Source organism: Rhinopithecus bieti, unplaced genomic scaffold (genome assembly GCF_001698545.2).
Source record: "Rhinopithecus bieti isolate Rb0 unplaced genomic scaffold, ASM169854v2 scaffold_7681, whole genome shotgun sequence".
Lineage (NCBI taxonomy): Eukaryota > Metazoa > Chordata > Mammalia > Primates > Cercopithecidae > Rhinopithecus > Rhinopithecus bieti.
Genome location: NW_016806571.1, coordinates 5159596 through 5186102, shown reverse-complemented (window position 1 = coordinate 5186102; position 26507 = coordinate 5159596). Strand labels below are relative to the sequence as shown.

General features: G+C 45.4%; 1 protein-coding gene across 1 annotated transcript; it reads left to right on the top strand.

Moving 5' to 3' along the window:
- Positions 1-26264, top strand: PPM1G (protein phosphatase, Mg2+/Mn2+ dependent 1G). The gene is made up of 10 exons (XM_017876964.1): positions 1-397; positions 20306-20375; positions 21202-21287; positions 21601-21733; positions 22398-22813; positions 23389-23526; positions 23884-24118; positions 24851-24980; positions 25225-25327; positions 25651-26264. The coding sequence occupies exons 1-10, from the start codon at positions 278-280 to the stop codon at positions 25855-25857; spliced, it is 1638 nt and encodes a 545-aa protein (XP_017732453.1). The 5' UTR covers positions 1-277; the 3' UTR covers positions 25858-26264.
- The last annotated feature ends 243 nt before the right edge of the window (positions 26265-26507 follow it).

Below are 26507 nucleotides of genomic sequence, written 5' to 3'. Positions count from 1 at the left end.
CCCTGCGGGCGGGGCGAGTTGCTAAGGAAATGACTGCCCGCAGCGCCTGGCCCCGCCGAGCCGGCCGGGCGGGGTCTGGAGCGGCGCCGTTTCCGCTTCCGCTCCCTCTCAGCTCCCGTCCCGTTACCGCCTCCTGGCCGGCCTCGCGCCTTTCACCGGCACCTTGCGTCGGTCGCGCCGCGGGGCCTGCTCCTGCCGCGCGCACCCCCGGGGCTTCGGCTCCGGCACGGGTCGCGCCCAGCTTTCCTGCCCCTGAGGCCGCCGGCCAGCCGTCGCCATGGGTGCCTATCTCTCCCAGCCCAACACGGTGAAGTGCTCCGGGGACGGGGTCGGCGCCCCGCGCCTGCCGCTGCCCTACGGCTTCTCCGCCATGCAAGGCTGGCGCGTCTCCATGGAGGTGAGGCAGGGGCCCATAGGCTGGCCGCTGCGGGGCGGGAATCTGACGGAGAAAGGGAGCGGGGGATGGGGTCCTCCCCTGGGAAGGGTCCCAATCGGGAGCCTGCGGCCGCAGCGGCCGTTTGCGGGGCGACAGAGACCGCGGGGTCGGGGTCGGGGTCGAGAGGGAGCTCCCGATGCTTAGGGACCGTATGCGGGTGGCCAGGCGGCGAGGGCTCGGCCATGTGGGAAGAGGCACCTTCCGCCCACTGACCGCCCTCTCCCCGAGCTTTGGCGCCATCCTCTCGTGCCAACCTAGCCCTCCAGGCTCATCAACGGTGTGAGGTTTAGTGTGGGAGTAAAGACGGAAAGAGGGACTATTTATTCATTTGTTTTTCGAGGGAGAGGTGAATCGATGTGAATAACTTTTTAAATTTTAATATTTAAAATATGTGATGTGGGAAGCCTCTTTTGGCTAGGAGTTTGACAGTGAAAGGAAACCCGGGCAGAGTCTGTTTCACATTCTGGTTGCCTGGCCTTGGGCTCTTGCATGTTAATTTCAGAGGCTGGACCCGACCTCCAGGGGTTGTCACTCATTTGCACTCTTTTCAGGGCCTTTTACTATCTTTGGAAAACTTGGATTATGTCGGTCCCTAGATTTTTCTTCTTCTTATGCTTGGTTTTCTTTCTTAGGATTTCTCTAAAACTTAATCAGTAATTGTCGTTTGCCTATAATTGTTGTATAGTTTCTTTGATTTTAAGTTGTTTCATCAATTTTTTTCATCACAACCTACCTACAAAGAGCTTTTCTAGAAAATTTTACTCTGGACAAAAGGGGAAAGGAAAACTCTAGAGGGAAAAGTAGTATAAGGTAAAACTTGATGTGAAACTACAAAAGAGAAGAGGGAAAACTGTGGTAGGGAGGAAAGGGAGGAAGACGGGTTAACCGTGTCTTTGTGAAGAGCATTCTGAAGTCTAGGCAAAAGGGCCAGGGAAATATTCTGTCTGGGATTGAGGGTTTGTCCACCTACCGGGTGGGCTTCAGGTAACAGCGAAATACTGTCTCCCTTGGGAATCGTTTCAGATCCCTCGCTCCTCCCTGTGGTTAGGTCTGGAATGACAGTATGAACTTAAATGTTTTGTTTTCCAATTCAAATTTTATACTCATAACTGACCTTAATAACAATTTTATAATTAGGTATAAAATTTCAAGATTGTAGTGGATCCTATAGTTCATCTCATCTGCTTTGGCTCTCACTTTTTTTTCTTTTTGAGACAGTTTCGCTCTTGTGGCGCGATCTCAGCTCACCACAACCTCCGCCTCCCAGGTTCAAGCGATTCTCCTGCCTCAGCCTCATCAGTAATTGGGATTACAGGCATGTGCCACCATGCCCGGCTTATTTTGTATTTTTAGTAGAGACAGGATTTGTTCATGTGGCTGGTCTCGAACTCCTGACTCAGGTGATCCGCCCGCCTTGGCCTCCCAAAGTACTGGGATTAGAAAGAATCTGTAGGATCAGATTGTTGAAGACACTAGACATTGTTAAGCATCTATGTCAAACTGAAGCATAGCATTCATATTTCACCACCATACACAGTATAACTATTTAGTAGATGTAATTGTCTATTAGAAATATCTAGGCTGGGCACAGTGGCTCACATCTGTAATCTCAGCATTTTGGGAGGCCGAGGCAGGCAGATCACCTGAGCTCAGGAGTTCAAGACCTGCCTGGGCAACATGGCGAAACCCTGTGTCTACAAAAAATACAAAAAAAATTAGCTGGGTGTGGTGGCGCCCACCTGTAGTCCCAGTTACTTGGGAGGCTGAGATAGAAAATCACCTTGAGCCCAAGAGGCAGAGGCTTCATTGAGCCGAGATCGCCCCGCTGCACTCCAATCTGGGCGACAGAGCGAGATGCTGTCTCAAAACATAAATGAATAGGCCAGGCGCAGTGGCTTATGCCTGTAATCCTAGCACTTTGGGAGACTGAGACAGGTGGATTGCCTGAGCTCAGGAGTTCGAGACCAGCCTGGACAACATGACAAAACCCCGTCTTTACTAAAAATACAAAAAATTAGCCAAATGTGGTGGTGCATGCCTGTAATTCTAGCTACTTGGAAGGCTGAGGCAGGAGAATCGCTTGAACCCTGGAGGCGGAGGTTGCAGTGAGCAAGATCGTGCCACCGTACTCCAGCCTGGGCGACAGAGTGAGACTCTGTCTCAAAAAAGAAAAAAGAAAAAGAATGAGTAAATAAATCTGGATATAGTTTCAGAAGGAAAGTAGGTAGTCGAGAAGTTCCATTTCCGTGGCATTTTCTGTTAATGTTGTGAGATTTGAGGTGAATATTCCATCTCTCAGTAAAATGTTTCTTCCAGGTTTCTCATTTAATATTTTTCACTTCTCTGCTGTTTTTCCATTTCTTTAGTGCCCTTCTTTCTAGTTTTCTTTATGGATTGAGTTGCTTGGCTACTCAGTGTTTCATGTTGGTTTGCCCAGTGATTTCATACTATTTGCTGCTTCTCTGTAGGGCATTTCCCTTTATTTTTTGGTTTCTCCTCAATTAGAAAATGATTTTTTTTGTCAGGGACAGTTTAGTGTATACAGATCTTACTAGACTATTCCTTACATCCTATTCCTCCTGAGAGATAATTGCTTAGGGTATTAAAATCTTGCTAATGTGCTGTTTCTGAAGTTGCCCTTGTTTGAATAAATATGCCTAATCAATAGTTAAATATGCCTAATCAAATCCTCTTGAAGAGTATTGTTTGGGATCCTATTGTGCTTCACTGATACTTTTCCTTCTGGCTTTTTTTCTCCTCAAAGTGTAGCATAGTTTCTTTGCTATTGCAAGAAAATAACTATGAGTTCTAGCCTCTTCCTTGAACCTTATCTTTCCAGAAAATATAAAGTACTCCCATTCCTCTGAAGCTTTAGGGCTTAATCCAACAATTATTAAGGTTTATGTACCCTATTTGGTTGGTCCTAATGCTTCATTTGAGGTAAGGTTATCATACTAATAAAGGTTGTTGAAATCCTGACTGATGGGTAGATTCAGTCGTAGGGAGGACTCTTCAGACAAAGATGGCAACCATCAATAGCTGGCATTTTTATTTTCTGCCTCTTTCCAGCTTCTCTTCCTGTGTGACCAGGGTGGTGGTGGTGGTGATAGTGGTGGTGGTGGTGGTGGTGGTGGTGTTTTGAGATGGAGTTTCTATCTTGTTGCCCAGGCTGGAGTACAATGGTGTGATCTTGGCTCACTGCAACCTCTGCCTCCTGGGTTCAAGCGATTCGCCCGCCTCAGCCTCCTGAGTAGCTGGGATTACAGGCATGTGCCACCATGCCTGGCTAATTTTGTATTTTTAGTAGAGATGGGGTTTCTCCACATTGGTCAGGCTGGTCTCGAACTTCTGACCTCAGGTGATCCACCCGCCTCTATCTCCCAAAGCGCTGGGATTACAGGTGTGAGCCACCATGCCCAGCAGCCAGGGTGTTTTGAGAAGAGGTAATCAAAATACCACAGGCCAGGCGAAGCGGCTCACGCCTGTAATCCCAGCACTTCAGGAGGCCAAGGTGGGCAGATCACCGGAGGTCAGTTCGAGACCAGCCTAGCCAACATGGTGAAACCCCATCTCTACTAAAAATACAAAAATTAGCCAGAGGCCAGAGAATCGCTCAGGAAGGCCAGTGAGCTGAGATTGCACCACTGCACTCCAGCCAGGGTGACAGACTCTGTCTCAAAAAAAAAAACAACAAACAAACTACAGATGATGTTCCCCTCCCTCCTTCTTTCTCCATGAAAAAAGTGGCTGCGGTATGTACTTTGGGATTAAGAGGTAGGGACCGGGCACGGTGGCTCATACCTGTAATCCCAGCACTTTGGGAGGCTTAGGCAGGCATATCACAAGGTCAGGAGACCAAGATCATTCTGGCCAATATGGTGAAACCCTGTCTCTAAAATACAAGAATTAGCTGGGCATGGTGGCGCGTGCCTATAATCCCAGCCACTCAGGAGGCTGAGGCAGGAGAATCGCTTGAACCCAGGAGGCAGAGGTTGCAGTGAGCTGAGATTGAGCCACCGTACTCCAGTCTGGGCAAGACTCCATCTCAAAAAAAAAAAGGTAGATTGTGGAGGGGTGCCTGAGCAATATATAAGGTAAGGCCCTTGAGTTTTTGATGGCTAAATAAGAAGTCCAATCTGAAAATAGATTCGGTTGATGTAGTCTTTTTTTTTTTTTTCCGAGACAGTCTCGCACTGTTGCCCAGGCTGGAGTGTAATGGCATGATCTAGGCTCACTGCAACCTCCGCCTCCTGAGTTCAAGCAATTCTCCTGCCTCAGCTTCCCGAGTAGCTGGGATTGCAGGTGCCTGCCACCATGCCCAGCTAATTTTTTGTGTTTTTAATAGAGACAGGGTTTCACTATGTTGGCCGGGCTGGTCTCCAACTCCTGACCTTGTGATCCGCCCACCTCGGCCTCCCAAAGTGCTGGCATTACGGGCGTGAGCCACCATGCCTGGCCTATCAGTTGATGTAGTCTTAAAGGGACAAGAGTACATTTAACATTTGGTTGTGAGGTTCTCTGGAAGTGACAAAACTGCTTTCTATGGAGAGTTAGGAATTTTTTTTTTTTTTTTTTGAGATGGCGTCTCGCACTGTCACCTGGGCTGGAGTGCAGTGGCTGTATCTCAGCTCACTGAAACCTCCGCCTCCTGGGTTCAAGCGATTCTCCTGCCTCAGCCTCCCAGGTAGCTGGGATTACAGGCGTCTGCCACCAGGCCAGCTAATTTTTTTTTGTATTTTGTGGAGATGGGATTTCACTATGTTGGCCAGACTCCTGACCTCGTGATCCTCCCGCCTCGGCCTCCCAGGTGCTGGGATTACAGACTTGAGCCACCATGCCCGGCCAGGAATTTTCTGTCCTATGAATCATATTTGTCCTTTTATTAAAGGCAGTGTCAATATCTATAGTATAATTTTGAGTAGGCTGGCTATTTATTGCTGTGTAGAAGCTGCCTTATTAATGGTCAAAAGGGGTCATCTAGAATTGACTATAGAGATAGTATTGAGCAGAAAATTCTTAAAATACCTGCATATTAGTTTCAGTCATTAAATTAATGGAAAAAATACAAAAAGAAACATCACAAGTATGCTATGGGGTTCTACCTTAGGGCATTGAAGGTTGAAAAACATTTATTTTCTTATCCTCAAAGTAGCATCTCATATCAATAGCTTAAAGCACTTTTAACTTACTAAACCAGGTCAGAATTTCTCTGATTTTTTTTTTTTTTTTTTTTTTTGAGACGGAGTCTGGGTCTGTCGCCCAGGCTGGAGTGCAGTGGCCGGATCTCGGCTCACTACAAGCTCCGCCTCCCGGGTTTACGCCATTCTCCTGCCTCAGCCTCCTGAGTAGCTGGGACTACACGCGCCCGCCACCTCGCCCGGCTAGTTTTTTTTGCATTTTTTAGTAGAGACGGGGTTTCACCGTGTTAGCCAGGATGGTCTCGATCTCCTGACCTCGTGTTCCGCCCGTCTCGGCCTCCCAAAGTGCTTGGATTACAGGCTTGAGCCTCCGCGCCCGGCCAATTTTTTTTTTTTTTTTTGAGACGGAGTCTCCGTCACCCAGGCTGGAGTGCAGTGGTACGATCTCGGCTCACTGGCCTTCCTGTTCAAGTGATTCTCCGGTCTCAGCCTCCTGAGTAGCTCAGATTACAGGCATGTGCCAGGACGCCTGGCACATTTTTTGTATTTTTAGTAGAGACGGGGTTTCTCCATGTTGGTCAGGCTGGTCTCGAACTGCTGACTTCAGGTGATCCGCCCGCCTCCGCCTCTGAAAGTGCTGGGATTACAGGCATGAGCTACCGTGCCTGGCCAGAATTTCTTTGTCTAGAATGTAGTTAAGCAACTTTTATAAAAACGCATTATTTGCATTTGATTAGCATACAGTACCCATTCACAGTTCAAAGCTAGTATAGGATTATATCACATGTATGCCCATGAGCATGGAGAAACTCTTTTCTTTTCTTTTCTTTTTTTGAGATGGAGTTTTGCTCTTGTTGCCCAGGCTGGAGTGCAGTGGTGCGATCTCGGCTCACTGCAGCTTCGGCCTCCTGGGTTCTAGCAGTTCTGCCCCTGCCTCCCAAGTAGCTGGGATTACGGGCACGCGCCACCATGCCTGGCTAATTTTTTTGTATTTTTAGTAGAGAAGGGTTTTCGCCATGCTGGCCAGTCTAGGCTTAAACTCCTGGCCTCAGGTGATCTGCCTGCCTCAGCCTCCCAAAGTGCTGGGATTACAGACATGAGCCACCGTGACCGGCCTTTTTATTTTTAAAATTATTTATTTATTTTGAGACAAAGTCTCACTCTTGCCCATGCTTGAGTGGTAAGGAGTACAGGATTTCTTGTGCCAGTTCCTTCACATCCTCACTACCCTTATCTACTTTTACAGTGACTTGATCATAGCTCACTGCATAGCGTCCTGGGCTCAAGGGGTCTTCCAGCCTCAGCCTACTATAGGCACATGCCACCATGACCTGCTAATTTTTTATTTTTTTAACTTTTTTGTAGAGATGGGGCCTTGCAGTGTTGCCCAGGCTGATGATTTATTTATTTATTTATTTGAGACGGGGGTCTTGCTCTGTTGCCCAGGCTGGAGTGCAGTGGCCTGATCTCCTCTCTCTGCAAGCTCCACCCCCCAGGTTCATGCCATTCTCCTGCCTCAGCCTCCCAAGTAGCTGGGACTACAGGCGCCCACCACCACGCCCGGCTAATTTTTTTGTATTTTTAGTAGAGACGGGGTTTCACCGTGTTAGCCAGGATGGTCTCAATCTCCTGACGTTGTGATCCACCCGTCTCAGCCTCCCAAAGTGTTGGGATTACAGGCATGAGCCACCGCACCCGGCCTATTTTTGTTTGTTTGTTTGTTTGTTTGTTTATTTGAGATGGAGTCTCACACTGTCGCCCAGACTGGAGTGCAGTGACATGATCTTGGCTCACTGCAAGCTCCGCCTCCTGGGTTCACACCATTCTCCTGCCTCAGCCTCCCGTGTAGCTGGGACTACAGGTGCCCACCACAACACCCGGCTAATTTTTTTTTCTGTATTTTTAGTAGAGGCAGGGTTTCACCATGTTAGCCAGGATGATCTCGATCCCCTGACCTTGTGCTCTGCCTGCCTCGGCCTCCCAAAGTGCTGGGATTACAGACGTGAGCCACCACGCCCAGCCTATATTTATTTACTTTTGTTTTTAGGGTCAGGGTCTCCCTCTGTTGCTCACGCTGGAGTGCAGTGGCATAATCATAGCTCACTTGCAGTCTTGACCTCCTGGATTCAAGCAATCCTACCTCAGCCTCCTGAGTAACTAGGACTACAGGCACATGCTGCCAGGCCCAGCTAATTTTTTTATTTTAGTAGAGACAGGGTCTCGCTGTGTTGCGCAGGCTGGCCTTGAACTCCCAGGCTCAAGTGATTCTCCTGGCTTGACTCCCAAAGTGCTGGGATTACAGGTGTGAGCCACCATGCCTGGTCTGGAAATTATTTCATATTTTATTCCATTCCCTTGTAAGTTCTCAAGCAACTGGAAAATACAATCAGAACTTATTCCTCAAAATTTCAAGGATATTTTACACGAAGTTCTGTTGTCTGATTCCTTAGTTGTTACTACTGTTTCCCCACCTCCAATCTTCTATTGGGTTATTAGTCTTAGAATTGGACTTTGAGAGGTAAGGGCTTGAATTTAAGCACAGAAATTTATACAGGTCTGATCAGTAGTTCTTGACATTGTAGTATCTGGAAACACAAATCTTTAGAACTGAACTTAAGATGTTTAATGACATTTTGTAGACAGAGTATTTCAGTATAGTTGTTTTGTTTCTAGATCTAGTTCAGAGATGAAGTATATCAACTTTTTTTTCCTTTTGACCCAATGCTAGCAGAAAACAACACCTTTTAATCATATTTAGTATTTGAAAATGTATATACAGGTTCCTTTTTATTTTTTACAGGTTCCTTTTTAATCAGCTTTATTGAGATATATAGTTCATACACTGTATGGTATATGAACTCACTTTAAGAGTATAATTCAGTGGGTTTAAGGATATTCATTCATTTTAAGGGTGTAATTCAGTGGTTTTTAGTATATTCTCTTTTTTTTCTTTTTTTCTTTTTTCAAGCCAGGGTCTTGCTCTGTAAACCAGGCTGGAGTACAGTGACGCAATCTCAGCTCACTGCAACCTCCCCCTCCCAGGTTCACGCAATTCTCCTGCCTCTGCCTTGCAAATAGCTGGAACTGCAGGCGCATGCCACCACACCCAGCTAATTTTTATATTTTCAGTAGAAAAAGGGTTTCACCATGTTGCCCAGGCTGGTCTTGAACTCCTGGCCTCAAGTGATCCACCTGCCTCAGCCTCCCAAAGTGCTAGGATTACAGGCATGAGCCACCGTGCCTGGCTGTTTTGTAGTATATTCAAACAGTTATACAGCTGTCACCACAATCAGTTTTAGAACCCCAAAAAGAAACCCTGTACTCTTTACCAGTAACTCCGTATCTCCCTTCCACTAGCCTCAGGCATCCACTAATTTACATGACCTCTGTGAATTTGCCTATTCTGAACATTTTATAAATGGAATTCTAAATACACTTCCTTTTATATCTGGATGCTTTTACTAAGCATATGTATTTTTGAAATTGACTTTGAAGCCTGTTGACACCTGAGAAGTAAATAACTCCCCACCCCAAGCATTCCCTCTACCCTCAGCTTTGCCTATAAGAATGAGTTTTTTTTTTTTTAATCACACATACATTGTTGTAGTAGATTTAAGAATACGTATTTTGCTGACCAGGGTTCTTTTGCTTATTTCTAGATCATTGCCTTGCAGGTTTTATTTTACAGAGCTAAAGAGAATCAGAATTATCTTTTTTTTTTTTTTTTTTTGAGACGGAGTCTCGCTCTGTCGCCCAGGCTGCAGTGGAGTGACTGGATCTCGGCTCACTGCAAGCTCCGCCTCCCGGGTTCTCGCCATTCTCCTGCCTCAACCTCCCGAGTAGCTGGGACTAGAGGCGCCCGCCACCACGCCCGGCTAATTTTTTTTTGTATTTTTAGTAGAGACGGGGTTTCACCGTGTTAGCCAGGATGGTCTCGATCTCCTGACCTCGTGATCTGCCCATCTCAGCCTCCCAAAGTGCTGGGATTACAGACTTGAGCCACCACGCCCAGCCAGAATTCTCTTTAAAACTCCAGTCTCATATCCAGTTATCACTCACCATCTCTTTGGTTCCAGCAATAGCCAGGCCTGGCCTAGAGGGACTTGATCTCCACTTTTGGTTTTTAGACTTTTCTTTGGCTTTTACCACCTGCTGTGTATCCTTGACCTCATACTGCTGGACTCCTTTGGATGGATACCAGCAAGATGGTTCAGGCTCCAGTGGTCACTTTTTAAAATTCTCTCCTTCTGTTCAGATAGACATAGAGCTCAGGCAGATCACCAAGTCTGTTGCCTGGGTAACCAGGAAAGAGATGCTAGTTTTCTTTTAGGCACTCCCATTTGCTACAGTTGTTTCTGTTGGAACCTTCCTCACTTAGTTGATGGAATGGAAGCAAAAGACCCAGTACTCCATCCCAAATTAATGACTTAACAATTCTTGAATTTTCTCTTATCTCCTAGTTAACTCTTTTTCTTATCCCCAGAAGGTCGATTTTAATTATTGTTATTTATTCATTTATTTTCATAGAGACAGGGACTTACTGTGTTGTCCAGGCTGGTCTTGAACTCTTGGCCTCAAGGAATCTTTTCACCTCACCCTCCCAAGGTGCTGGGATTACAGGCATGAGCCACCATACCCGGCCTCATATTTTTTAATTGATATATCATAGTTGTGCCTAAGCATAATTTTTAAATTTTTATTTATTTATTTATTTATTTTGGAGACAGGGTCTCCTTCTGTTACCCAGGCTGGAGTGCAGTGGCGTGATCTCGGCTCACTGCAGCCTCCATCTTCTGGGTTAAAGCGATTCTTATGCCTCAGCCTCCTGAGTAGCTGGGACTACAGGCACCAACCATCATGCCCGGCTAATTTTTTTGTGTGTATTTTAGTAGAGACGAGTTTCACCATGTTGCCCAGGGCAGTCTCGAACTCCTGAGCTCAGGCAATCCGCCCGCCTCAGCCTCCCAAAGTGCTGGGATTACAGATGTATGCCACCGCACCCGGCCAAGCATATTTTTAAGGGTCATCAATGTTGTATCATGAATCAATCAGTATTTCATTATTTTTTATGGTTGAATAATATTCCATGGATATATCACATTTTTTTTTTTTTTTAGTTGATAAACATTTTGGATTTTCCCCTTTTTTTTTTTTTTTTTTTTTTTTGCTGTTATAAATAGTGATACTATGTACAAATTTTTGTGTGGAAATATATCCTTATATCTTTTGGTTATATACCAAATAATGGAATTGCTGGGTCATATGGTAACTACATGTTTAACATTTTGAGAAACTGCCAAACTCTTTTCCAAAGTGGCTGTACCATCTTACATTCTTGCCAGCGATATATGAGGATGCCGGTTCCTTCATATCTTCACTACACTTACCACCTTTTTTATAATAACTAATAGTGGGTGTGAAGTGGTGTCTCCTTGTCATTTTGATTTGTATTTCTCTGATGGCTAAATGGCTAACGATGTTTGAACTTTTTGTTTGAGACAGAGTCTCACTCTGTCCAGGTTCAAGCGATTCTCCTGCCTCAGCCTCCCTAGCAGTTGGGATTATAGGCACATGCCACCACGCCCAGCTAATTTTTTGTATTTTTAGTAGAGACAGGGCATTAACCATGTTGTTCAGGCTGGTCTTGAGCTCCTGACCTCAAAGGATCCGCCTCCCTGGGCCTCCCAAAGTGCTGGGATTACAGGCTAGAGCCACCATGCCAGGCCTTATGTTTGAACATCTTTTATGTGTTTACTGGCCATTTGTGTATCTTCTTTGGAGAAATGTCTATTTAAAGCCTTTGTTCGTTTTTAATTGGATTTTTTTTTTTTGTCTTTTGATATGTTGAGTTCTTTATATGTTTTGGATACAAGTTTGTTAGATATATGATTTGCAAATATTTTCTCCAATTTTGTGGACTTTTGATTTCTTTTTTTCTTTTATTTATTTATTTATTTTTGGTCGGGGGACAGTCTTGGTCTGACCACCCAGGCTGGAATGGAGTGGCGTGATCATGGCTCACTGCAACCTCTGCCTCCTGGGTTCAAGTGATCCTCCTGCCTCAGCCTCTCGAGTAGCTGGGACCCAGGTGTGTGCCACCACGCCCAGCTAATTTTTGTATTTTTAGTAGAGACCAGGTTTCACCGTGTTGGCCAGGCTGGTCTCGAACTACTGACCTCAAGTGATCAACCTGCCTCAGCCTCCCAAAGTGCTGGGATTACAGTCATTAGCCACTGCACCCTGCCTCTTTTTGTTTTCTTTTTTTGTTTGTTTTGTTTTGTTTTGAGACGGAGTCTCGCTCTGTTGCCAGGCTGGAGTGCAGTGGTGCAATCTCCGCTCACTGCAACCTCCGCCTCCCAGGTTCAAGCGATTCTCCTGCCTCAGCCTCCCAAGTAGCTGGGACTACAGGCACGCGCCATGACGCGCAGCTAATTTTTGTATTTTTAGTAGAGGTAGGGTTTCAACATGTTGGCCAGGCTGGTCTTGAACTCCTGACCTTGTGATCTGCCCGATTGGGCCTTCCACAGTGCTAGGATTACACATGTGAGCCACCGCACCTGGCCTCTTTTTGCTTTCTTGACCGTGTCTTTTGAAACAAAAGTTTTTGCTTTTGATAAAGTCCAATTTGTCTATTTTGTTTGCTTTTATTAAGAAGCTTTGCCTAACCCAAAGTCACAACAATTTTCTCTTAGGTTTTCTTCTGAGAGTTGTATAGTTTTAGCTGTTTCATTTAAGTCTGTGATCCATTTTGAGTGAATTTTTATGAATGGTGTGAGGGAGTGATCCAACTTCATTCTGTTGTGTGTGGATATCAAGTTGTCCCAGCACTATTTGTTTAAACCACTGTTCTTTTCCCCCATTGAATTATCTTGGCATCATTGTCAGAGATAAATTGACCGTAAATATGAGGGTTTTATTTCTGAACTCTCAAGTCCATTTCATTGATCTACATGTCCCCATGCCAGTAATACACTATCTTGGTTACTGTAGCTTTTTAAAAAGTACGTTTTGAAATGTCTTTAAAATTCGTTATTTTTCATATAAATTTTAGGATTAATTTGTCAATCTCTGCACAAAAGGCACCTGGGTTTTGATGGGAGTTATGTCGAATCTGTAGATCAATTGGGGGAGTATTACAGGTGTGAGCCGCCACGCCCAGCCAACTGAGTTTTTCATAGATGTACTCTATCAGGTTTAGGAAGTTCCCTTTTATTCCTAGGTTGTTGAGTCTATTTTATATTTTTTTTAAGAGACAGTCTTGCTCTGTCACTCAGACTGTAGCACAGTGTCTCAATCATAGCTCACTGTATCCTTGAACTCCTAGGTTCAAGAGATCCACCTGCCTCCGTCTTCTTAGTAGCTGGGGTTACATGCATACACCACCATACTGGGCTAATTTTTAAAATTTTTTTTATAGAGACAGGGTCTTACTGTGTTGCCCAGACTGGCATTCTGACGTTGAGTCTTTTTATCATTAATGAGCACTGGATTTTGTCAAGTGCCTTTTATAATATCTATCGAGATGATCATAGGGTTTTGTTCTTTAGTCTACTGATAACGCTATATTGTATTAAGTGATTTTTTGAATGTTAAACCAACCTTGCATTTTTTTGGTGTATAAATTTTACTTGATCACTGTGTAATTATCCTTTTATATGGTGCTGGATTTAGTTTGCTACTATTTTGTTGAGGATTTTTGTGTCTATATTCATAAGAGATAATTGGTCTGTAATTTGTTGTGATGTCTTTGTCTGGTTTTGGAATCAGGGTAATACTGGCCTCATAGAATGAATTGGGAAGTGTTGCCTTCTTTTCAATGTGATGGAAGAGTTTGTGAATCATTGGTATTATTTTTCTGTAAATGTTTGGTAGAATTCACCAATAAAGCCATCTGAGCCTGGGCTCTTCTTTGTGGAAAGTTTTTGGCTTTTTTTTTTTTCTTTAAAATTTTCATTGTGGCTGGGTGCAGTGGCTTACGCCTGTAATCCCAGCACTTTGAGAGGCCAAGACAGGCGAATCACCTGAGGTTGGGAGTTTGAGACCAGCCTGACCAATATGGAGAAACCCTGTCTCTACCAAAAATACAAAATTATCCGGGCATGATGGTGCATGCCTGTAATCCCAGCTACTCAGGAGGCTGAGGAAGGAGAATCACTTGACTGGGAAGGCAGAGATTGCAGTGAGCCTAGATCATGCCATTGTACTCCAGCCTGGGCAACAAGAGCAAAACTCTGTTTCAAGAAGAAAAAAAAAAAAAGTTTTCCTTGTGATAAAATACACGTAACATAAAAATTACCATCTTAATCATTTCTTTTTTTGTTTGTTTTTTTGAGATGGAGTCTTGCTCTGTCACCTATGGTGCAATCCTGGCTCACTGCAACCTCCGCCTCTTGGGCTCGAGAGATTCTCCTGCCTCAGCCTCCTGAGTAGCTGGGATTATAGGTGTGCACCACCATGCCCAGTTAATTTTTGTATTTTTAGTAGAGACGGGGTTTCTCCATGTTGACCAGGCTGGTCTCTAACTCCTCACCTCGAGTGATCCACCCGCCTCGGCCTCCCAAAGTACTGGGATTACAGGTATGAGCCACCATGCCCGGCCTGAATGATTTTTTTAATGTACAGTTGAGTAGTATTTAGTACATTCACATTGTTGTGCACCCAGTTTCCAGAACTCTTCGTCCTACAAAACCGAAACTCTATACCCGTTAAGTAAGTCCCCATTCTCTTTTCCCCAGCTCATGGCAAACAGCATTCTACTTTCAGTCTCTATGAATTTGATTACTTTAGATACTTCATACTGTAAGTGGAGTCATACAGTATTTGTCTTTTAGTGACTGCCTAATTTTTTTTATTTTTTTGAGACAGAGTCCTGCTCTGTCGCCCAGGCTGGAGTACAGTGGTGCCATCTCGGCTCACTGCAACCTCCACCTCCAGGGTTCAAGTGATTCTCCTGCCTTGGCCTCCCAAGTAGCTGGGATTACAGGTGCTTGCCACAACACCTGGCTGATTTTTGTATTTTTAGGTAGAGATGGGGTTTCACCAATTGGCCAGGCTGGTCTTGAACTCCTGACCTCAAATTATCCGCCTGCCTTGGCCTCCCAAAGTGCTGGGATTACAGGCGTGAGCCACCGTGTCTGGCCTCCATGTTGTTTTTCACAACACCTCTATCATTTACATTTCCACCAGCAGTACACAAGAATTTCAGTTTCTCCATGTTCTTGCTAACAGTTGTTGTTATCTGTTTTTTTTTTAATGGTTTCTTTTTTTTTTTTTTTGAGACAGCGTCTTATTCTTGCTTGTGCTGGAGTGCAGTGGTGCTATGTGGTAGCTCACTGCAGCTTCAACCTCTGGGCTCAAGCAGTCTTGCCACCTCAGCCTCCACATAGATGGGACCACAGGTGTGCACCATCATACGTGGCTAATTTTAAAACCCCATCTCTGCCCAAAATAAAAAATTAGGCTGGGCGCGGTGGCTCAAGCCTGTAATCCCAGCACTTTCGGAGGCCGAGGCAGGTAGATCACGAGATCAGGAGATAAAGACCATCCTGGCTAACACGGTGAAACCCCGTCTCTACTAAAAATACAAAAATTAGGCGTGGTGGTGGGCGCCTGTAGTCCCAGCTACTTGGGAGTCTGAGGCAGGAGAATGGCATGAACCCACGAGGCTGAGCTTGCAGTGAGTTGAGATTGCGCCACTTCACTCCAGCCTGGACGACGGAGTGAGACTCCGTCTCTAAATAAATAAATAAATAAATAAATAAGCTAGGTGTGGTGGCATGCACCTGTAGTCCCAGCTACTCGGGAGGCTGAGGCAGGAGAATCACTTGAACCTGGGAGGTGGAGGTTGTGGGGAGCCAAGATTACGCCACTGCACCCCAGCCTGGCGACAGTAATAATAATAATTTTACTGTGGGCTGGCGTGGTGGCTCATGCCTAAATCCCAGCACTTTGGGAGGCTGAGGCAGGAGGATCACCTAAGGTCGGGAGTTTGAGGCCAGCCTGGGCAACATGGTGGAACCCCGTGTCTACTAAAAATATAAAAATTAGCCGGGCGTGGTGGCACATACCTGTAATCCCAGCTACTTGGGAGGCTGAGGCATGAGAATCACTTGAACCTGGCTTGCGGAGGTTGTAGTGAGCTGAGATCACGCCACTGTACTCCAGCCTGGGTGACAGAGGGAGGCTCACTCTCTCTCAAAAAAAAAAAAAACCCAACAAAACAAAGTAATCCAGGAGCAACAACATGATGAAGGAAAATCCAGCAGGACTCAGTGATGGATGGTGGAAGACAGCCAGGAAGTTAAGCTTGACTTTGGGATTAAGTGTTGCCTGGGAGAGTTAAGATTCCATTTACAGAAATAAGACCTATAGGGGAACCTCTGATTTTTTTACAGACTGCTGATTTCCTGATTACATGTGTTAAGTTTGAGGTATAGAAAGAAAGAACATCCTGGCCGGGTGCATGGCTCACGCCTGTAATCCGGGGCATGGCTCATGCCTGTAATCCCAGCACTTTGGGAGGCCAAGGTGGGCGGATCACAAGGTCTAGGAGATTGAGACCATCCTGGCCAACATGGTGAAACCCCATCTCTACTAAAAATACAAAAATTAGCTGGGTGTGGTGGCGTGTGCCTGTTATCCCAGCAGAGAGAGAGAAAGAAAAGAAAAGGGAAAGAAAGAAAGAAAGAGAGAGAGAGAGCGAGAGAGGGAGGGAGGGAGGGAGGGAAGGAGGGAAGAAAGGAAAGGAAAGGGAAGAAAGAAGGAAGGAAGGAAGGACATCCTGTAGAAACAGGCAGTCAGAGGTATAGAACTACACAGAATCCAAGAGATCTTTCAAGAAAAGTGACATGCAGCAAGAGAAACTATCAAGGGGGTAAACTGACAACCTATAGAATGGGAGAAAATATTCACAAAGTATACATCCAACAAAGGTCTAATATACAAAATCTATAAGGAACCTAACAAGCAAAAAGCAAACAACCCCATTAAAAAGTGGGCGAAGGACATGAACAGATACTTCTCAAAAGATGTACATGTGGCCCACAAACATGAAAAAATGCTCATCTCTAATCATCAGACAAATGCAAATCAGAGCCACAAAGAGATACCATCTCACACCAGTCAGAACAGCTTTTGTTAAAATGTCAAAAAATGAGAGACATTGGTAAGGTTGCAGAGGAAAGCAGACACTTGTGCACTGTTTTTGAGGGTGTAAATTAATTTAGTCTAGGCACTGTCAGTTTGGAGATTTCTCAAAGAACTAAGAGTCGAACTACCATTAGACCCAGCAATCTGATTGCTGGGTATACACCCAAAGGAAAATAAATCATTTTTCCAAAAGAACATATGTACGTGTATGTTCATTGTGGCACTATTCACAATAGCAAAAACTGAATCAACCCAGGTGCCCATCAGTGGTGGACTGGATAAAGAAAATACGGTATATAGCTACCATGGAATACTATACACCCATTGAAAAGAATGAAACCATGTCTTTGCAACAACATGAATGTGGCTGGAGGGCATTATCCTAAGTGAACTAACACAGAAACAGAAAACCAAATACTGCATGTTCTCACTTGTAAGTGGGAGCTGAACATCAAGTACACATGGATATAAAGATGGCAGCAATAGACACTGAGATCTGTTAGAGATGGTGGCGCGGGGGGTAGGGAGTGGGGGTGGCGGAGGAACAGCTGAAAAACCACCTATTTGATACTATACCCACCACCTGGGAAAGGGGTTCAGTCATACCCCAAACCTCAGCATCACACAGTATACCTTTGTAACAAACTTATATATGTACTCCCTGATTCTAAAATAAACATTGAAAAAGGAAAGGAAACTGACATGATTTGTGCTGTTTAATCCCACATAATGGCTAGGGGAAATGAAGTCTGCAGAATGGCTATTTGGGGATGTTGCTGAGATGAAGTCCCGCTATGTTGCCCAGCCTGGTCTTGAACTCCTGACCTCAAGCAGTCCTCCTGCCTTGACCTCCCAAAATGTTGAGATTACATGCATGAGCCACTGGCAAAATGGCTATTTGGATTGCTGTTAAGGTTATTACATTCTCTGTGAAGTAAGATCTTGAAGGAGAAGGATTTGAGATCAGGAGTTTAAGATAAATTGTTAATCTAGGAAGAGAGGAGAATTTCTGTGTTTGGCCAGGCACGGTGGCTCATGCCTATAATCCCAGCATTTTGGGAGGCTGAGGTGGGCAGATCACTTGAGCTCAGGAGTTTGAGACAAGCCTGGGCAACATGGTGAAACCCCATCTCTACTGAAAATACAAAAATTGGCTGGGCACGGTGGCAGGTGCATACTGTAATTTCAGCTACTCGGGAGACTGAGGCAGGAGAATTGCTTGAGCCTGGGAGGTGGAGGTTACGGTGAGCCTAGATCGCGCCACTGCACTCCAGCCTGGGAGACTCCATCTCAGAAAAAAAAGAAAGAAAGAAAGAAAACAAGATGCTGAATTGAAGTAGTGACCACAGTCAATGTGATCCCATAACTTTTTTTTCTTTTAGAGACGGGGTCTCCCTCTGTCACCCAGACTGGAGTGCTGTGGTGCATCATAACTTTCTGCAGCCTTGACCTCCTGGGGTGAGGTGGTCCTCTTGCCTCAGTGTTCCGAGTAGTTAGGACTGACTGCAGGTGCATGCTGCTATGCCTAGCTAATTTTAAAATTTTTTAGTAGAGGCGGGGTCTTGCTATGTTGCCTAGGCTGGTCTCCAACTCCTGATCTCAATCATTCCCTCCTGCCTACCTTCCCAAAGCGCAGGGATTACAGGTATGAGCCAGCGCACCCAGCCAATCTCATAACATTTTATGACTAGCAAACTTAGTAGTTCTGATTCAGGCATAAATCAGTTGGTGGGGTTATACAAGGTTGGGTGAGTTTTTCTAGATTGCTGAGAGACCATGTTGAAATACTTGGCTGTGTCTCAGTAAGGGATAGAGAGAAGCAAAGGTATGGGTAAAAGTTATGAGCAAAGATGTAAAAGGGGAAAATTAAAGTGTTTAGAGAAGGTGAAGCAGTTCCAAATCATAATATAGATCCCAAGCTTCACCAAGAAGTGAAGGAGAGGGTAATTGTGCAATAGTTCTCGGGACTGAGACCTCAAGGTGTAAGATGAATCTTTATTGTGGATGGTCCTCTTTGAGAAGAACAAAAAAGAAAAATGTGAAATGGATGCTGAATTTCAGAGCAGAATATACATATGTGTATGTATGTACGTATGTGTGTATGTATATATATTTACGTAGCAAATTCCAGTTTACAAAGGACTTTTATGTATTTTGCATCATTATCAACAGTTCTGTGATGATGTGGGTGTGGTAGATGTTGTTATTCCACATCACAGAGGATAAAATTGAGGCACAACATAAAGTAGCTGACCAGAGATCATGCAGTATATGGTAGAATGGCAACTTGAGGCCAATTCTTAGGTGTGTTTGTTGTCCTTATTCAGAATGGAACAGTGTGGTTTATTGTACAAAATTTAAAATGAATGTCAAAAGTAGAAATTATTACTCAAATCTCACCCTCTGTGGTTGTTTGCTATGTGATCTTCCAGACTCACATATACACGTAGATACTTTAACTTTTTGCTTTTAACTACTTAAGATATTATGAATTGATTTCCAAATTAACATATATTTGCTTTTAACAGCTACATGTATTCCACTGGAGATACGTACCATTTGTAATCTATTCCTGGAAATTTAGATGGTTACACTGTTTTTTATTTTATTTATTTATTTATTTATTATTTTTTATTTTATTTTTTTGAGACGGAGTCTCACTCTGTCGCCCAGGCTGGAGTACAGTAATGTTATCTTCACTCACTGCAACCTCCACCTCCTGGGTTCAAGTGATTCTCCTGCCTCAGCCTTCTGAGTAGCTGGGACTACAGGCACACACCACCACGCCCGGCTAATTTTTGTATTTTTAGTAGAGATGGGGTTTCATCATGTTGGCCAGGATGGTATCAATCTTTTGACTTAGTGATCCGCCCGCCTCGGCCTCCCAAAGTGCTGGGATTACAGGCATGAGCCACCGTGCCCGACCTCAACTGTTTTTTATTATAAATAATGCTGTATACAGCCTGTCCAACACTTTGGGAGGCCAAGGCAGGCGGATCACAAGGTCAGAAGTTCGAGACCAGCCTGACCAACATGGTGAAACCCCATTTCCACTAAAAATACAAAAGTTAGCCAGGCGTGGTGGCACGCACCTGTAATCTCAGCTATTCAGCAGGCAGAGGCAGGAGAATCACTTGAACCCAGGAGGCGGAGGTTGCAGTGAGCCAAGATTGCGCCACTGCACTCCAGCCTGGGTGACAGAGCAAGACTCCATCTCAGAAAAAAAGAAGAAAAAAAAATCCTTTATTCTGGTTTTCCCGTAGTTTCCACAGATCCAAAAGGGTCAGGTTTATTTCTAGCAGCCAAATATTCTGCCATTTGGACTGAGATATCTCCTAGGTTGAGGTTATTATAGAGGTAGTAACCTGATTCTTCCTTTTCTCCTTCCCCTTTCCTCCTTTGCCTCTTTTTTTTCTTTTCTTTCTCTGTATTTATCATTTATTTTATCATTCCATCTTCCTGTCTTATTTCTAGGCCATATAGGCCAGCCAGGGAAAGGTTAGTAAGGTGTGACATTGATCCCTATGACCTGAGGAATATTCTTTGACCCTGAGACATGCCAATTATGCTGTCCTTTTCCTAGGATGCTCACAACTGTATTCCTGAGCTGGACAGTGAGACAGCCATGTTTTCTGTCTACGATGGACATGGAGGTAACTTTAACAGATCATATTGGTAACATTCTAGGACCCCAATTCCAGACGTTCCAGGGCAAGAACAGTCCCCTTGTTCATTTACTTTCCAAGGTCTGGCCCTCAATATCATTTCCTGCCTGGTGCTGTTTTTCTGTATTCTGTCATTCTTTTTTCCCAGTAGGTACTGTATTGGTTTATAATCTCACCAGGACTTGTTTTAATCCAAAGAGCCTCTTTATCTTTTTTTATTTTTATTTTTAAAAATTTTTAGGCCAGGCACGGTAGCTCACGCCTGTAATCTCAGCACGGTGGATCACGAGGTCAGGAGTTCAAGACCAGCCTGACCAATATGGTGAAACCCCGTCTCTTCTAAAAATACAAAAATTAGCTGGACATGGTGGCTTGTGCCTGTAGTCCCAGCTGCTCAGAAGGCTGAGGCAGGAGAATCGCTTGAACCCAGGAGGTGGAAGTTGCAGTGAGCCAAGACCATGCCACTGCACTCCAGCCTGGGCAACAGAGCAAGACCCTCTCTTTAAAAAAAAAAAAAAGAAAGAAAAAAAATTGTACCCAGATGAGCTGATTCTTTATCTTTTTTTCACTAGAGAACTAAGTATACAGGTGAGAAAAGATGAGTTATATTAATATACCCGAGAGAATTGATGGTGAAATCCATTTTTTTGGATCAGAACTTCCCCAAACAGTGTCCTTCAAATAGGGTTCAGGGGTGCTAAGATATTTATCCCCTCAACCCTTGGGGTTCACTCCACTATGGCATATAAATATTGTATCATTTTCTATGTGTGGGGAGCAGTGCTCCAGGTGACCTTCCTTCCTTTCCTTCTAGGGGAGGAAGTTGCCTTGTACTGTGCCAAATATCTTCCTGATATCATCAAAGATCAGAAGGCCTACAAGGAAGGCAAGCTACAGAAGGTCTGTCTGCTCACACTGCCCATTTCTCACTTGTGTAGGCTTTTCCCTTGTTCTCTAGCCCTTGGGCTTTTCCTTTCTTTTTGTCCCCTAGCTGCTGCTGCTTATTTACTCTTGAAGAATTCTGTTCCTAAAACGAGCTTACTGGCCACCTTTTAGACTTGCCTTATTATTCCTAGGCCTCTGAACTGTTTTTATCTGTGAGTGTCTCTTCCTGTGGTAGCTCACACTCTAATTTGTATTCCATCCTTGTACTCAGGATTGTACATAGGGAGTTCATGTTGTACTAGTCTTAGACTATTTTGCTTATATTCAGGCTTTAGAAGATGCCTTCTTGGCTATTGATGCCAAACTGACCACTGAGGAAGTCATTAAAGAGCTGGCACAGATTGCAGGGCGACCCACTGAGGATGAAGATGAAAAAGAAAAAGTAGCTGATGAAGATGATGGTGAGTGTGGCATCCCTTGTTTGAGAGGAAATCAGCATTTTAAGAAATATTATTTAATATTTCTGATCAATTCTAAGATAGGGTGGCTTTCTAGGGACCTGGGGAGTCCTTATGTTAAAGAAACCTATGGTATTCTCCTGCATTGTATGTGGTTATGAAAAGGAGAGACAGAATTATCTTTGTTGAGTGGCATCTGAGCTGTAAACATTGTATATACATTATCTTTTGTCATTGTGATGGGATCTTCCTGGTTCCTGCTGGTATTTATGTGCTTTTTTTTTTACCCCTCAAGACTGGAGCAGTTATTAGCCCCAATAGCCAGTCATTAAGCCTAAATCCTAATTCTACAATAGCACTGTGGGCTTCCTGGATCCTCAGCCAGAATAGAGTTTTTACAACTTAACAATAACAAATGAGACCTCAGAGGGGAAGTATAGTAACTAGTGTTGTTTTGATTAAGAAGGGGATGAAACACAACAACCAAAGAAGTCTGTGGAGGAGGAAGAGCTAGGGCATGTTCTTCTGAGACTTGATGAGCAAGAGGAACCTTAAGAGTGGGAGGTTGTGGGGAAGTTAGAGGCTATAAGGGCTGTTGAGATAGTGAGATGAACGGATCCCATGAGGAGTCTGGCATGGGGGCTCTGATTTAGCCTCTTCCCTGCAGTGGACAATGAGGAGGCTGCACTGCTGCATGAAGAGGCTACCATGACTATTGAAGAGCTGCTGACACGCTACGGGCAGAACTGTCACAAGGGCCCTCCCCACAGCAAATCTGGAGCTGGGACAGGCGAGGAACCAGGGTCCCAGGGCCTCAATGGGGAGGCAGGACCTGAGGACTCAACTAGGGAAACTCCTTCACAGGAAAATGGCCCCACAGCCAAGGCCTACACAGGCTTTTCCTCCAACTCGGAACGTGGGACTGAGGCAGGCCAAGTTGGTGAGCCTGGCATTCCCACTGGTGAGGCTGGGCCTTCCTGCTCTTCAGCCTCTGACAAGCTGCCTCGAGTTACTAAGTCCAAGTTCTTTGAGGACAGTGAGGATGAGTCAGATGAGGCGGAGGAGGAAGAGGAAGACAGTGAGGTAAGGGCCTGTGAGGGCAGGCAGATGCTGAAGTTGCAGAGAGGTCCTGTTTGGTTGCCATCTGTAGTTTTCAACTCTCCTTCTCCTATTTTGACATCATCCCCCAAGACCCACTGTATTCTAAGCTTTAGCCTTGAATTCATTGAGCTCCATCATCACAGGTACCATTTGCTTTCTTACCTCTTCCTTTGTTGATACTATAACAAGCAGATCTAGTTCTGGCCTTTCAGAGTCTGTCTCCTAGAGAGAGAACAAGAATATAGTTGTTACCTTGGCTAGTTGGCTGTTTTCTTCTCTGGACAATTTATTTTCTGGCCACAGTGCCTGAAAGATACTTTTGGCTGGCAGCCCTTGCCTTGTCCTGGGCTTTTTGCTAGTATTGCTAAGCCTAGTTCAGGATGTCAGTAATACTCATGCTAGCCCTTTCCATCCCCCCAATTTTCATGACCATATACCTGTATCTTTCAGTGTTTTGAGGACCTGTGTTCAGTGAGGGCCTCTTGATTCTGAGTATGAGCTGGGGGGAGGGAAGGGATCATCCCAGTCTCAGCAGTCTGGGATCCTCCTCCTGGCAGGAATGCAGTGAGGAAGAGGATGGCTACAGCAGTGAGGAAGCAGAGAATGAGGAAGATGAGGATGACACGGAGGAGGCTGAAGAGGACGATGAAGAAGAAGAAGAGATGATGGTGCCAGGGATGGAAGGCAAAGAGGAGGTGTGTGGGGAGCGGGAGCAATGAGTCTTGAAAAGCCACAAGGCAGGTGTGAATCCCCTAATTTTGATTTTGAGACAGGGGAAGGGGATCCCCCTGATACTTTAGGATGGACGTGATAGTCATAGGGATTTATTCCGCAAGGGGAATTAGATGGTAAGCCTTTGGGGTCTAATTATCTAAAAACACAGGAGAGGGAGTGTGCTGCTGTCTCTAGAAAGATGAAATTTGTGCCTCTCCTATTTGTTAAAGCTTTCTTGGGGGTCCCAGTGAAAGCAAGCATAGGTGAATGGTCAGGAGCACATCAGTGAGGAACTCATGTTCAGAAGCTCCCATGATGCTCCCTTTCTTCCTCTTTAGCCTGGCTCTGACAGTGGTACAACAGCGGTGGTGGCCCTCATAAGAGGGAAGCAGTTGATTGTAGCCAACGCAGGAGACTCTCGCTGTGTGGTATCTGAGGCTGGCAAAGCTTTAGACATGTCCTATGATCACAAACCAGAGGATGAAGTAGAACTAGCACGCATCAAGAATGCTGGTGGCAAGGTCACCATGGATGGGCGAGTCAACGGGGGCCTCAACCTCTCCAGAGCCATTGGTAAGGGCCAAGAAACTGGGAAAGACTTCTAGGGTCTTGCTGTCTGTCCCAGACTACCTAGTAGCAAACTTTAATCTTCCTAGTGCTTGTGCCTTTCAAAGCACTTCAGTATCTACTACCTCTGTTCTTATATTCCTGTGAAATAGCTAAAATGGGTATAGATATCATTATACATAGGTATCTTTTTTTTTTTTTTTTTTTTTGAGACGGAGTTTTTACTCTTGTTGCCCAGGCTGGAGTGCAATGGCGTGATCTCAGCTCACTGCAACCACCACCTCCCAGGTTCAAGCAATTCTCCTGCCTCAGCCTCCTGAGCTGCTGGGATTACAGGCATGCACCACCACACCTGGCTAATTTTGTATTTTTTTTTAGTAGAGACAGGATTTCTCCATGTTGGTCAGGCTGGTCTCGACCTCCTGACCTCAGGCCCGCCGCAGCCTCCTAAAGTGCTGGGATTACGGCATGAGCCACTGCGCCTGGCTATATAGGTATTATTATACCCATCTTATGTAACATTTGAATGATGAACAAGACCAGTGAGTGACTTTCTTAAGGTTCAGCAGTCTGGTAGTAGGGTTGAAACTAGAAAAACTAGGACTCAGTTCTCCATTCCACTAGATTATGGAACTTTGTAAAGAAGGGAAATGAATGGCAAGGTTTGACCTGCCACAAACACAAGTCTGTGGGAAAAGTATCCAAACTGCTCATCAACCAACCATTCCTTTACTCCAGGGGACCACTTCTATAAGAGAAACAAGAACCTGCCACCCGAGGAACAGATGATTTCAGCCCTTCCTGACATCAAGGTGCTGACTCTCACTGACGACCATGAATTCATGGTCATTGCCTGTGATGGCATCTGGTGAGCACTGGCAGAATGCCCTAAATTCCCCTTTCTGCATCATTTCTTCTCTTATAGGGCTCAGGGCACTAGGATTAGAACCTAGGCAGACCTAGACCTCTTGGTGAGTGAAGAGCACCCAGACTAAGGCAGAGCTGAGAATTTCTGTAGTTATTTACACTGGCCTGGGCCACCACCTCTGTCCATACTCCTCTACTCTGCCTTGGTGAGACTGGAAGATTCTGACTGTTGTTCTCGACCCCAGGAATGTGATGAGCAGCCAGGAAGTTGTAGACTTCATTCAATCAAAGATCAGCCAGCGTGATGAAAATGGGGAGCTTCGGTTATTGTCATCCATTGTGGAAGAGGTGAGTACCAAGGTGGAGAAGAGAGGGTGTTTGGTCTGCATAGCCAGGGTTTACTCTTTTCATCTGAGCTAAGTCGGCAATCTGGGAGCAGTACCATTAATTGCTGACAGACGCTAAACCCCGACTACAAAGTTCCACCTTCTCTCATTTCTCTGACTTAACCTTATGCCTTATGGACTAGCAAGTGGGCTGTTTTGTGATACCTCTTGCCCATTTCTTTCCTTCTGTCATCCTGACTCAGCAGGCCAGCCCTCTTGTGGGACTCTAGGTTCCCAGCAAGGTGTTCAAACCCTGTGGCTGAGCTACCCCCATCCCTTTTGTAGCTGCTGGATCAGTGCCTGGCACCAGACACTTCTGGGGATGGTACAGGGTGTGACAACATGACCTGCATCATCATCTGCTTCAAGCCCCGAAACACAGCAGAGCTCCAGCCAGAGAGTGGCAAGCGGAAACTAGAGGAAGTGCTCTCTACTGAGGGGGCTGAAGAAAATGGCAACAGCGACAAGAAGAAGAAGGCCAAGCGGGACTAGCAGTCATCCAGACCCCTGCCCACCTAGACTGTTTTCTGAGCCCTCCGGACCTGAGACTGAGTTTTGTCTTTTTCCTTTAGCCTTAGCAGTGGGTATGAGGTGTGCAGGGGGAGCTGGGTGGCTTCACTCCGCCCATTCCAAAGAGGGCTCTCCCTCCACACAGCAGCCGGGAGCCTCTGCTGTCCTCCCCAGCCGCCTCTTTGCTCCTCGGGCTCATCACCGGTTCTGTGCCTGTGCTCTGTTGTGTTGGAGGGAAGGACTGGCGGTTCTGGTTTTTACTCTGTGAACACTTTATTTAAGGACATTCTTTTTTATCGGCGGCTCCATGGCCCCTCGGCCGCTTGCACCCGCTCTGTTGTACACTTTCAATCAACACTTTTTCAGACTAAAGGCCAAAACCTAATCGTGCGCATCGTGTCCTTTTTTTTCTGCTGCCGTGGCCCCAGACTTGGCCCCATCTGTAGCATCTGGCGAGCCCCCATGTGAGTGTGTGCGTGTGTGTCCCGCGCGTGTGTAGGGGAGCTCCAAGCGAGCTGCTGGCAGGTCGGCCTGGCGGGCGTGGCGGCTACCCCTCGCCCCCTCCTAGAGCCAGAAATGCTCTCCTAGTTTCCCCAGGAGGGGTCGGGGCCGGTCTGGCGGGCCTGAAACCT

Excerpts from the sequence above, each read along its gene's own strand:
- PPM1G (XM_017876964.1), top strand. The coding sequence starts at position 278 with ATGGGTGCCTATCTCTCCCAGCCCAACACGGTGAAGTGCTCCGGGGAC. Across the intron at positions 20,376-21,201 it reads TGTCTACGATGGACATGGAG|GGGAGGAAGTTGCCTTGTAC; the intron begins GTAACTTTAACA and ends CTTTCCTTCTAG. Across the intron at positions 21,734-22,397 it reads AGTAGCTGATGAAGATGATG|TGGACAATGAGGAGGCTGCA; the intron begins GTGAGTGTGGCA and ends TCTTCCCTGCAG.